The sequence below is a fragment of the Danio rerio genome, chromosome 8, assembly GCF_049306965.1.
Source record: "Danio rerio strain Tuebingen ecotype United States chromosome 8, GRCz12tu, whole genome shotgun sequence".
Classification (NCBI taxonomy): Eukaryota; Metazoa; Chordata; class Actinopteri; order Cypriniformes; family Danionidae; genus Danio; species Danio rerio.
Genome location: NC_133183.1, coordinates 56,567,656 through 56,580,643, shown reverse-complemented (window position 1 = coordinate 56,580,643; position 12,988 = coordinate 56,567,656). Strand labels below are relative to the sequence as shown.

Here is a 12,988-nt window from a genome sequence, read left to right as displayed (position 1 = left end):
ATGCTACATGCTATTACTGTAGTACATGTCCAGCAAACATTGTGGTTCCTCGGACATTTGTAATATTTTGTGTGATTGTTGGACATACTGTCTCACCTTGATTTAATGTTATTTTGCTCTGATGCTGCACAGATAGACAGACCAAAGGTATGTATATGCTTTTTTCCCCAAAAGACTAACGTAATTTTAATTAAAATAAAAAATAAAAAACTTTTAATATATATTTTTTTAGCATTTTATTTTATTTTTGTTTTTTAATATTTTTCATGTTCCAGGTAATGACGTTTAATTGAATTTGATTAACTTGAGCGTATTTACTCTTCAGTATAGTAAATGTGTTTAAAAAGTTATTAACGTAATTAAAGAAACTCTTAAAAAATATTTTAGAAAACTTAACGTAATTTACAATTGTTTTAATAGATTTTTTTACATTTTATTTTGAATTTTATTTTGATTTCTTTCATATTTTTCATGTTCCAGGTAATAAGATGTTTAATTAAATTTGATTAATTTGAGTGTATTTACACTTCTATATAGTAAAGTATTTTTGTATGCATGTAAAAAGCTATTAATATAATAACACAAAAACTCCAAAAAAATTCCCCCCCAAAATTTTTTAAGCAATTTTTATTTTTTTGTTTATTTCTAAACATTTTATTTTATTATTATTTATTTTTTTATATTTTTCATGTTTCAGGTATTGAGACGTTTAATTTAAGCGTATTTACACTTCCGTATAGTAAATGTGTGTAAAAAACTATTAACATAATTAAAACAACTCTCAAAAAATCTTCCAAAAAACTTTACATAACTTAAATTTTTTTTACATTTTATTTTTTATTTAATTTTTATTCAAATTTTTTTTTCATGTAACGGGTAATAAGATGTTTAACTATTGATAATTTTGAGCGCATTTACACTTCTGTATTGTAAAGTATGTTTGTATGCATGGAAAAAGCTATTAATGTGATAAAAAAAACTCCCAAAAATTCCCCCCAAAAAACTTATACACTTTTAATAACTATTATTATTTTTTTAACATTTTATTTTATTTTGTTTTTAAATATTTTTCATGTTCTGGTTAATAAGACGTTTAATTAAATTTGATTAATTTAAGCGTACTTACACTTCTGTATAGTAAAGCGTTTTTGTATGTGTGTAAATAACTATTAACATAACAAAAAACTCCCAAAAATTTCCCCAAAAACTTTTAATGTAACATAAATTTTTTTTTAAATATGTTTTTCAACATTTAATTTAAATTCTTTTTTTATTTTTAAAATATTTTTCATGTGCAATGAGACGTGTAATTGAATTTTGATTAATTTGAGTGTACTTACACTTCTGTAAAGTACTTTTGTATGTGTGCAAAAAGCTATTAACATAATTATAAAAAACTCCTCTGAAAAACTATTAACGTAATTTGTTTTTAATACATATATTTAATACATACACATAATACATACATATATATATATATATATATATATATATATATATATATATATATATATATATATATATATATATTTATATATATATATATATATATATATATATATATATATATATATATATATATATATATATATATATATATATATATTTTTTTTTTTTTTTTATATTTTTCATGTGCCGGCTAATAAGTCGTTTAATTGAATTTTATTCATTTAAACGCATTTACACTGTATAGTAAAGTGTATTTGCATGCATTTTATAAATATTTTTTTCTCTTATCCTTTTTTTTTTTCCATAGAGCCCTTCACTGTTGTTTGTAGTCAGTCGAGTCTGATTCACCTCGTCGGCCCGTCTGACTGCACCCTGCATGGCTTTGTACATGGAGGTAAGAATTTTTATGATTATTTGTTATTATTTTCAAATTAGAGTAAAGCACTCAATCCTATGGCTATTTGGACTTGTTTAATGTGCTTTCATCAGAACTTCACACACACACACAAACACTTTGAGATCTTTTTCATTATGTGAAGTATTAAACCAACAACAAAAAAAAACAAACAATGTCAAAGCAATTCTGAAAATAAAAGTCTCCTTTAATGCTGAAAATCGCATCCAATGAATAGTATTTGCTTCATCCATTGATGTTTTGAGTCATCGTCTTAAGGTGTTAACTTCACACTCTTGTTGGTATCAGCTGTGAATGTTAGTGAAGTCTCATGTGTGCCCTTTGTATGGCTGACCCTTAATGACGGTGCTTCTTGTGTCAGGAATTAGTTCAAACTTGTCACTTGGAAGGTTCCATTTCAATTAAGAAGTTGTCATCACTTAGTTGTTTTTTCCATTATTCGAGATAAAACGGTTATTGCATTATATCCTGCCTCCTTTACAGAAGTACATAAAGATTTGAGAGTAGCCCACTTTAACACATTAAAGGGATCATGTGTGAACAGACCCTTTTTAAAAATACTGGTAAAATTGTTAGAACATGCTGACGTGAGACGTCTACCATCGTTAGCCAGCTAAAGTCGCAAGTTCTGTTATTAAAAGCATTGTTCCTTGATTTGTCCAAATCCATCGTTCTAACAAACATTCGCAAACTTGCAACTACACCTCTGGAGCTGTAGTTAGAAACAGTGTTCCTGGCTGTGTTCTATTCTCAGTTATCCCCCCTAAGCCCTATTTGTTTAGAACATTCTTACATTTAAACTTGGATGGGGGGGGGGGGGGGGGAGTGACAGAGACAACTGGAGGTAAGATCCACAATGCAGGTTTATTCAGCGTCAGGCAAGCAATGATCAAACAGGTGCAAACGGGTATATTCAGGCAGTCCAGAATCGTAGTCGTATAAACAGGCAACAGGTCAAAAGGCAGACGGCTAAACAGGAGAACAAAGGTAAACAAGGTAAGGGTCTAACACGGGAAACAAGACAGGGAGAAACGCGTTGTAATGTCACTGATACAGCTAACAAGACTCTGCAAACTGGAAGGGTAAATGAGTGGTTTATGTAGGGTGTGTCAGTCTCTGACAAGGCTCAGCTGGTGAGAATGTAATCAATCCTGATGAGTGAGCATGTGTGAGTGTAACCGGAGAGCATGTTTGAATATGTAGTCCAAGGGAAGGCGGAAGTGTAGTCCTTAGTGTTCATGTGAGAACCAGCGATCTCTGGAGAGCGATCGCTGGTTATGTGGCAATCATAAATTCATCAGTTATTTACAAACAGACAAAGAAAATGTTGTATCTTTGTCTGTTCTAATTGCAGATTTTAGAATTGTACTCTCGTAAAATTACGAGTACGTTCCGTTTTCCTTCAATGCTTTTTCATGACAGATGCGCGAATTTTATTTCCGCACGAAATATTTATGACTCTGACTACGTTTACATGCACACCAATAATTCAATTTTAATGCGATTAAGCAACCCAAGCTTATTTTGGAAACGTAGCCCCGCCGACGTTTCTGGAGAAAGATTTACGTGGCCGTAGGTATGTACGGACGCGTTTAGTTTTTTTTTTTCAAGCGAACGCTGCGGGGCGGTGTGGCGCCGCTCTGCTAAGCTCCTCCTTTTCGCGCTCGCTGGCCGACGGCTCGCCTCCAAGTGGAGGGCTTTCCCGATGCAACCAGTTTGTCCGCTTAGCTCACAGCGTTGCGTCGGCGGAGCAGAAGCCGGGATCGAGTCCGGGGAACAGCGATTCCGGAAATCAGGTAAGACGAAAAACGGAATCCGAAAAATAAGGGCGAGAACGCGGAGGGATCCGAAAACGCGGTCGAAATCAAAGACAAGGGCTTTTGCGAACCGTCGCTCGGGTTTAGGGAAGGAGGAGGAGGAGGAAGAGGAAGAGGAGGACGGCTGAGTCGGCAGATCCGGCGGCTTTTCGCGTGAGAACGGCACGGGCGCGAACGGCGCGCGCTCCCGAGAGGTGCCCGAGACGCGGAAAAACGCGCACAGCGGCCTCTCGCGGATCCGCGAAAACAAAAACCGCTCGAATACATACCTACCGGGACGTATCTCGCGGCCCGCAGAAACGTCCGCGGGGCTACGTTTCCACAATGAGGCCGGGTTGCGATTAAGACAAAACTCTGATTAAGAGTTAACCATGTAAACAGCGATTTTTGATTAATTTAATCAGATTAAGGTCATAATCGAACTAAAGAGAAATCAAATTAAGATATGTGGAGTGTGCCGATTTTAATCGCATTATTGAAGTGCAGTACAGACATGTAAACGCCTTAATCGAACTATTACCGTCATGTAGGGCTTTTCGCCGCGTTTTGCGACAGGATAGATAAAATACAGAGGTTTTTTTTCTTCCATTCACCATGCGGTGTGATCTTTTATTAAAACAACACTCTTCCAGCAGTTCATAGTTGCATTTAATATCTCGTTTGTCACAGACAGCGTGCATGAAATGTTCGTGAATGAAAGTGAAAGTGGCAAACTGCAGTTGAAAGTCCACAAATTACAAATGAAACACCCGAAATTGCATAAAACACCGGAGGAAATGCGGATAGCTCGGTGACGCAATGACGTTAATTGAATCATGTGCTATAACATGTAAACCGGGATCATGAAAGAAACATTTAAAAAGCAACTCATGTAAACATCTTAGTCTTATTATTCTCTTAATTAGATTAAAGCAAATCATTCGATTACTGATGTCCATGTAAACGTAGTCAATGATTTTATTCCATACTCTGAAGTCACGCTGATAATTAGAGATGATAAGGTGCAGCCGTGAACTAGAGGTCTGCATTCCCGCGGCTGTCCCGCGGGCGCCGCAGGACCCGACCAGATTTCTGCGGCGCGGGAATAAATTTCCGATTAAATTGCGGGAGTGGTCGGTAACAGGTTTAATTTAGGATGGGAGCGGGCTGTCTAGCAATATCGCGGATATTGCTATGCGAATGAGAGAGAGAGCGAACTTTGCATGTGTGTGTGCTTGGTGCTTGTGTATGTTAGTGCGCGCGCGAATGAGAGAGAGAGAGAGCTTTCCCAGATAGTAAAATACACTCGGGCAAGTTCCGGCTAGATTCTCGCCTGCCAGAGACTTACCACTCAGCCCGGCTCCAGCTGCCAGACTCCGGATGCTTGTGGACTCACTGCCCGATTCCGGCCCGAATCAATCGGGCCAGATGCGGCGGCCGTAAGCGAGCCCGGAGCTGGCGCGACTCAGTATTTAGATACCTTTATATAAAACCTTTTGGTATTGCATTGGTACTTGATACATGGTATTACAAGCCTTTGAGTTGATATAACAGCAAACGCCTTTGTGTCTGCTTGGTGCTTGTGTGTGTGTTAGGGCTCGCGCGCGTATGAGAGAGAGAGATTTGTCTGTGTGTGTGTGCTTGGTGCTGTGTGTGTGTGTGTGTTTATACAGACAGCTTGGCTTGGCTGTCTGGACTGTATAGCTGAGGGATTTTCGGTTTTGTTTTCCCCCGCTCTTTAGCAGGATCGGGCGCGGCGGGCAGAAAACGGGGCGGGTCGGGCAGCGGGACAATAAATTCTTAATATAAGCGGGAGCGGTCAGGTTCGGGCTAAAACCTGGCGGGTGTGGGCGGGAGCGGGATTCAAAATTTAGTCCCGCGCAGATCTCTACTGTGAACCATGTGGTAGGCCTTTAATGCATGCATCAGAGAGGTTCAAGTAACAGTGGGCAGAGATTCAGTGAGCATGTCACAGAGATTTTCTACAACTCCATTGCATTTAGAGATATTATAGTCTAGCAATGTATTAAAGGTTTTTTTATTAAGTAAAATAAACAAAAATATAAAGTTCAAATATAACAACACGTATTTTTTACATTCATTTATATTATTTAGTAACTTAATATTGTAATATATCACTTTTCCTAGCGCTATCTACTGTATCTAAATTAATATCTATGTATGATAAAAGAGTGAAAGTTGTAGAGGTGGATTTTCCTCTAAAGCTTTAAAACCTGTGTGTTTTTTTTGCAGCCATATTGTACTTTCATGTTGTGCATTTAGCTGGAATACAGTATCCATTAACCCCTAACCTATTTTAGATTTTCTCTTAATTTAGTGGCGTTTACTTGCAATGTAGAGGATTGGCTGTATTCGCCATCATCCCATTTATACATGCATGACAAGAAGTCGACTCACTGACCTGAATGAGTTACATAAACACAAGAACATGAGCAGCACAGTTCGGGAAGAAGCTGTAACAGCAAACATTTGACACAGCTGAATCAAAACCTTCTTTCCATTTAGTTTTTTCTATTTTTTAAATGTCACTTTCCTGAAATTTTTGTGTAGAAGATATCTGTATTTTTCATTTATTTATTTATTTATTTATTTATTTATTTATTTATTTATTTATTTAGATAATAAGTTAAAGCAAAACAGGTAAAACTGGCATGTTATGTACAGTTGAAGAATTATTAGCCCCCCTATTTTTCCTCACATTCTGTTTAATATAGAGAAGATTTTTTAACGCATTTCTAAACATAATAGTTTTATCACACAATAGTTTTTTCTTAACTCATTTCTAATAACTGATTTATTTTATCTTTGCCATGATGACAGTAAATATTATTTGACTAGATATTTTAAGACACTAGTATTCAGCTTAAAGTGACATTTAAAGGCTTAATTAGGTCAACTAGGCAGGTTAGAGTAATTAGGCAAGTTGCTGTACAACGATGGTTTGTTCTGTAGACTATCAGGAAAAAAATTGCTTAAAGGGGCTAATAATTTTGACCTTAAAGTGGCTTTTTAACAATTTGAAACTGCTATTATTCTAGCCAAAATAAAACAAATAAGACATTCTCCAGAAGAAAAAATATTATCAGACATACTTTAAAAATTTCCTTGCTCTGTGAAACATAATTTGGAAAATATTTTAAAAAGAAAAAATTCAAAGGGGGGGCTAATAATTCTGACTTTAACTGTATATGCACACACAGTGTATTTATCACATGAATGTAAGATGGAATTCATGAGAATAAAAGTGAAAGGAGTAATGGTGCATCAGTAATGTGAGAAAGGGGAAGCAGAACGAGAAGTGGGAAGACCCTTACGTCAGTAAAAGAACGAACCATTTCATATATAGTTAGATGTTAATATAATGGCTTGCATGCATGTTGATCTGGACTGTTGCAATCGAGCCAAGCAAGTCTACTGATTGGTAAATTCATGCTACATTTCTGTTCGATGTTCCTGACAATAAGGAAACATATTTACTTTATGTATACAGCCAATACTCACATTTTAGTCACATAAAAATTGTATCAAGCCGTACACATTTACAGTTAAAGTCAATGCGCCATGTGCTTTAGACTTTGTGGCTAGATCATTAAATTGAGCCCTAATTCTTTTTAATAAGGGATTTTTTTTACTCTTAGTATTTAGAACAGAGGATTTTACTCTACTTGCTCTAAAGTTTTTTGTTCCACGGTATATATTTATCTAAAGGTTTTAATTGTTAACATTAGTTAATGCATTAAATAACAAACTTAAAATAAATGTATGTTTTACAGCATTTATGAATCTCTGTTAAATGTTCATAAAAATGCAAATCAAATGCAAAAATTTGTCTACTAATATTAATAACCTTGTTTTATTAGACTAGCCAGATCTTCTAAATACTCAAGGGCCGGCTTTAATTTAATGTAACTGAACTTCTCGCTGAAAACCAAATCACTCACAAATCGGTAATTTCAAGTTGATTTGATTTGCGTTTGACTAAAATTGAGTGGGTGAAGTGTTTACCTTGTAATCAGTCATTCCTGTCAGTGTGGCCCATTGAGGTTGATTTGTGGACTGACTGCGATCGTGATAGGCAGGCATTATTGCATTGTCAGGATAATCAGCCTGCCGTAGTGCAATGGAGACTATTGACTGTTGCCTTTGTCTAGCAGACTCATGCCACGCTTAAGAGCTCAGTGACACCACAATCTCCGGGGAGGTGAAAAAAATACATTACCTTGCTATGAAACCTTATATGCTGGTACGGCTTTTTCGAAATTGTTGTTTTGGATGTGCTATGAACACATTTATTTTCCTTCTGCTTCTTATGGCTTTATTTTAGTGCACCAGCAGTAAGACATCTTTGCTTGTCACATAAATGTCATACTGGCACATAAAATATTAGTCCCTGCTCAGCAACACCCTGACAAACATAAAAAAAACAAGTTTTGCTTTAGTAAGCAAGTTTTTTTTGTTGGTTTGAGGGACTAAAATACAAAAGGCTGTATCTGTTAAATATGCTATACACTAAAACTAACTGCCATAATTACGCTGATGTTATCTTAATATCTTAAAGGTGCCATATTGTGCATTGATTCAATTGTTACTACAGAGTATAGGTAGTGTAAGTTCCAACTTTGTCCTGAACAGTATATCTGAAACCCATTGGTTATTAAAGAGCCCCTATTATGCATTATAAAACGTCATATTTAGGTATTGGGGGTCTCCAACAATGTTCGGATATGCATGTATGGTCAAAAAAACACTTTCATCGTCCTATTATATGCATTTATTTTTACTTAATTATCGCGACGTCTCCCATTTGATTTGTTCAGTGATTCATTTGTTCCAACCTCCTCCTTTGATGCTAATCTGCACTGATTGGTCTGACGACCCAGTCTGTTGGGATTGGTTGGATGTGTTCAGCATGAGATGGAAAGAAACGCCCACCACAGTTATGAAGTAGTCAGAGTGCAGAGTGTATGTGTGAGCCCAATGCAGAAATGCATTAAAACAGTGTAATTTACCACCAGCATGTTCTTTTTTCTTAACCTTAACCCCAAGTAAGTAACGACACACATTCAGTATTAATCCACACAGTGGCAAAAGTTGGCCATAGCAATGAAAAACGGCAGGGGATCGCGAGCTCAGAAACGCATTTACAGTTGAAGTTTACATACACTCTAAAAAAGGAACATAACCATTTTTTTTTTATTCTGATGGTAAATAATACTAAACGTTTACTGTTTTAGCTCCGTTAGGTTTACCTAAATGATTTACATTTGCTAAATGTCAGAATAATGAGAGATTTTTTTTTTTTTTTGAGAATTTTTATTATTTCTAGACAGTTAAAAGTTTACATACATTTCCTTGGTATTTTTTTTAGCTCTGCTTTTAAAGTGTATAACTTTGGTCAAATCCTCCCACAAGCTTCTCACAATAGTTTTAAGGCATTTTGGCCCATTCCTCCAGACAGAATTGGTGTAACTGAGTCAGATTTGTAGGCATGTCTTGCTTGCACAAGCTTTTACTGCCCACAAATTTTCTATAGGATTGAGATCAGGGCTTTGTGATGTCCACTCCAAAACATTCACTCTATTGTCCTTAATGACCATTTTAACTAACTTGGCAGTATGCTGATGGTCATGGTCTGTTTGGAAGACCCATTTGTGGCCAAGTTTTAATTTCCTGGCTGATGTCTTGAGATGTTGCTTTAGTATTTCTACATAATGTTCTTTCTTCATGATGCCATCTATGCTGTGAAGTGGACCAGTCCCTCCTGCAGCAAAACTGCCCCACAACATGATGCTACTGCCCCTATACTTCACAGTTGGGAGGGTGTTCCTAGGCTTGTAAGCGTTCCCCTTTGTCCTTTAAATGTAACACTGGTCATTATGGCCAAACAGTTCAATCTTAGTTCCATCAGACCACAGGACATGTCTCCATAAATTAGTCTTTTCCCCAGAGTAATTTTGCAAATTTTAATCTGGCTTTTTTATTGATTCTGGCTTGTTGATTTTCCCATGTTGTGACAAAAGGAAGCAGTGTGTTTGAAGTTTTCCTTAAATGCTATTTTACAGTTGTGCCTCCACTTAACTCAAATGTTGTCAATTAGCCAATCAGAAACTTCCAAAACCTTGACACCATCATCTGAGCTTGTTCAGAGGCATAGTAAGTAATCTTATTGTATGTAAACTTGACTTTCAAGAAAAGTTATAACAATTTCTCAAAAAATATCTCTTTCATTATTCTGCTATTAAGCACAACAGAAACAAATTTGATAATCCTAACTTATCTAAAAGAGAAAAAGTTTAGTCACAAAAACATCTGACTTCTTTTAAAATAGTTATGTGCCTTTTTATACAGTGTATGTACACTTCTGGTTTCAACTGTAAATCTGTAAAGGAACCAGCACGCGTCACATTTTCAACATGGTTTTGGGCACGTTACGTGAATAACCCCATAAAGAATTAACCTGAGAGATGCAGTACAAGCCATGTGAAGCGTTTACAAGTAAACACACAATTAAGTACATTTTGCTTCAGAAAACAAGAAGGCAGCCATTTTAATCACACTTACAGGTTGTGATCCGGAGGAAGAAGAAACTGGTCTATATGAACTGTGTACTGACAAAGTCCCTGTCAAGGTCTGACAAAGTCCCATACATTAATAGTCTTTGCTGATCCTATCTTTTAATAACAAACGGCCGGCGAATCTCGCATTGCAGGGTAAGGTATTGTATAAGTCATCAGAAAAATGACAGTAACAAACACAGCACAAGGCTAGCTATACTGTGGCATTTAAGGGTGTCACGATCCTCCAAATCCTCGATTCGATTACATTTTCGATTCTAAAGGCACGATTCAATTCGATTTTCGATTATAAATAATTAATTAATTAATGACCAATTAATTATTTGTAGCCTACCTGACCTGCATGGTCTTTGTTTTACCCATAAACAAATCATACAGTAAATAAATAAAGGCAAAATACACACATAATTACCACCTATCAATCACTTTTTCTGCGGGACTCGTGAATAGGCAGTGATCTGTGTCGTTATAATGGCGTCGGTAAAAAAGAAGCACAACCAACAGGAACCAGCCAACAGTATCTGAGGTGTGCGTTAAAATGACTAAGTACAAGTGAGTGAAAGATTGAAGCAGTCCTCTTGACCTGCTGTCTCGAGGGCATGGATGTGTGTGCGTCTGTGTCTGTGTGGTCACGTGATGTGCATTTTCAGAGGTAGAGAGGAAGAAGGGCTGCTCAGAAATGCCACACGCCACTGTGGATGTCAAATCGTTGTCGTTCTAAAATGCCATTTAAAAACAAAGACAGTTTAAACAGGGCCTGAGTGTGTACTTTTCGCGAGCGGATTTGCAACGGGGGCGGGCGAAGGATTGCGGTGCCGGTGTTGTCGGACGAACCGTACGTAATACGTACATAGCAGAGCTTGCAAAACTGTGGGGTGTTTTTTTGTCAACAACACGAACGTTGTCAACATAACTCACTGGAAATCCAAAATGCTTACACACCCGCGACTTCATTGATAGAGGAGAGGGTTTAAGTTCTGTCGACGGGTCTCTTGCTTCTGCAGTTTAACAAGCACTTCAACAAGCCTGTTTTTTTCCCGCTTGGCAAGCCAAGCTGACGTTACATGGGGGCGTGGCAGCATTGACGATTCTACTTTTTGATTCGATAATCGAAATTGAGCATAAATTTCGATCGATTTCGATTTAAAATCGAAATAGTGACATCCCTAGTGGCATTGTTGGGATAAATTATCTTTAACCATTTATTCCCGACAGCCACATATCTGGTTTTCTCTGAGTGATTGTAATCTTTGTGTAATGATCAATCCCTTCCCTGCAAGTCTGCTAGTGTTTGAAGGGAAGGGCATGTTCACGTTTTACTGGATCCAGCACTTCATATTTACTGATGTTTTGTATCAAGGTCAATGCGAACAGGCAAAAGATTCAAACAGAAGACAATTCATATATTCGACTCTGAGTTGACACGTTTTTTTGAGAATCAATCATTTTAAACATGGTGCACTTTTACATTTAAACCTCAGCTGGATGTTTTTGTTCACTTAAAGCTGTGTTACACACTGCATGAAGGGTCATTTTCACAAATATCAGTTGTCCTCCGGTAAAGCAGCTCTAAAACAAGAGATTGTACTGATTCAGCGCATGCAGGTTCAGAAATGGTTTTATTTCGCTTCAGCAAGTGTTTGAAATTCATCCCTTATGAAATGAGTTCAATTTTCCTATAAGCTCAAGTTAACAGTGTTAATATTGAGCTAGTTTAAAGATTGTCGATTTCAATATCATTGTCAGTGTTTTTCAGATTTTTTTTCCTGAAAAAAAGGTGATTCAGCTGTAAAGCAGCTCTACAGAGGACAATAGTATATATGAATGTTTCAGTCTTAACCAATTATGAGATCTTGCAGCAGCACACAACGTTAATTTTTATACATTTTCAATTCTTTCATTTTTTCAAAGCTCATTCATGCACAGTCTTCAAGATTTAAAACCTTTGGTGCATGCCACATAAGATATTTAGACAGCCCAGGGTTATTAGAAACACTTGCCTCATACTACATTTTTTGCAAATCTAAAATACATCTAATTTTTGTCTAAAATACATCTAAAATACATCTAAAATTTGTCTAAAATACATCTAAAATACGTCTAAAATACATCTAAAATTTGTCTAAAATACATCTAAAATACATCTACAATACGTCTAAAATACATCTAAAATATGTCTTCAATACATCTAAAATACATCTAAGATATGTCTAAAATACATCTAAAATATGTCTAAAATACATCTAAAATATGTCTAAAATGCATCTAAAATACATCTAAAATATTTCTAAAATATGTATTTTCTCTTTGCCCGTGTTGGTGTAGTCATCCTAAACACTTTCACAAATTGTATCTTCATCTCCAGTGCCATTTTTTGATTGCACTTTTTGGGCTATTTAAAAACACTGATGTGATATTAGTCATAAAACTCCTCATTTAAAATTCCAAATATCAATATCAATCATGTTTGATGGTGTCAAGATGGCTCCCATGTGACTATGAGAAGATGTAGGTCTTTAAGATTTTAACTTGCAAATGAAAAGCAAGCCAAAGGCAGCACTGAAAGGTAAGCCAAACTCTATTAGTCCCTGCTGAGTCAACATATTTTTTATTCATACAAATGTATCTATCATGCACCTCCCATACTAATATGGATATCTCTTTATAATATAAGCTATTTTTATAATTTTGATTATAAAAGTATTACTCAAAAGTGAGCTTGTTCTGAAAAT

At 36.0% G+C, this 12,988-nt stretch overlaps 1 protein-coding gene and 1 long non-coding RNA gene across 11 annotated transcripts in view; one reads left to right on the top strand and one right to left on the bottom strand.

Moving 5' to 3' along the window:
• acot7 (acyl-CoA thioesterase 7) overlaps window positions 1–12,988 on the top strand; it is a 138,593-nt gene that overhangs the window by 41,885 nt on the left and 83,720 nt on the right. For 7 of the 10 annotated variants that reach the window (XR_012383685.1, XR_012383684.1, XR_012383686.1 and 4 more), the window contains exon 6: window positions 1,757–1,843. Coding sequence is in view for 7 of the 10 variants with exons in the window: in XM_068222932.2 (XP_068079033.1) it covers window positions 1,757–1,843 (87 nt within the window). In the remaining 3 variants the exon portion in view is untranslated. Of the gene's footprint in view, window positions 1–132; window positions 148–1,756; window positions 1,844–12,988 lie in introns of all 10 variants that reach the window. The other 3 variants (XM_005167273.6, XM_005167276.6, NM_001430975.1) reach the window with 1 other exon arrangement.
• Window positions 1–12,988, bottom strand: part of LOC141375928 (uncharacterized) — a 386,569-nt gene that overhangs the window by 356,338 nt on the left and 17,243 nt on the right. The gene's annotated exons all lie outside the window — the stretch shown is intronic.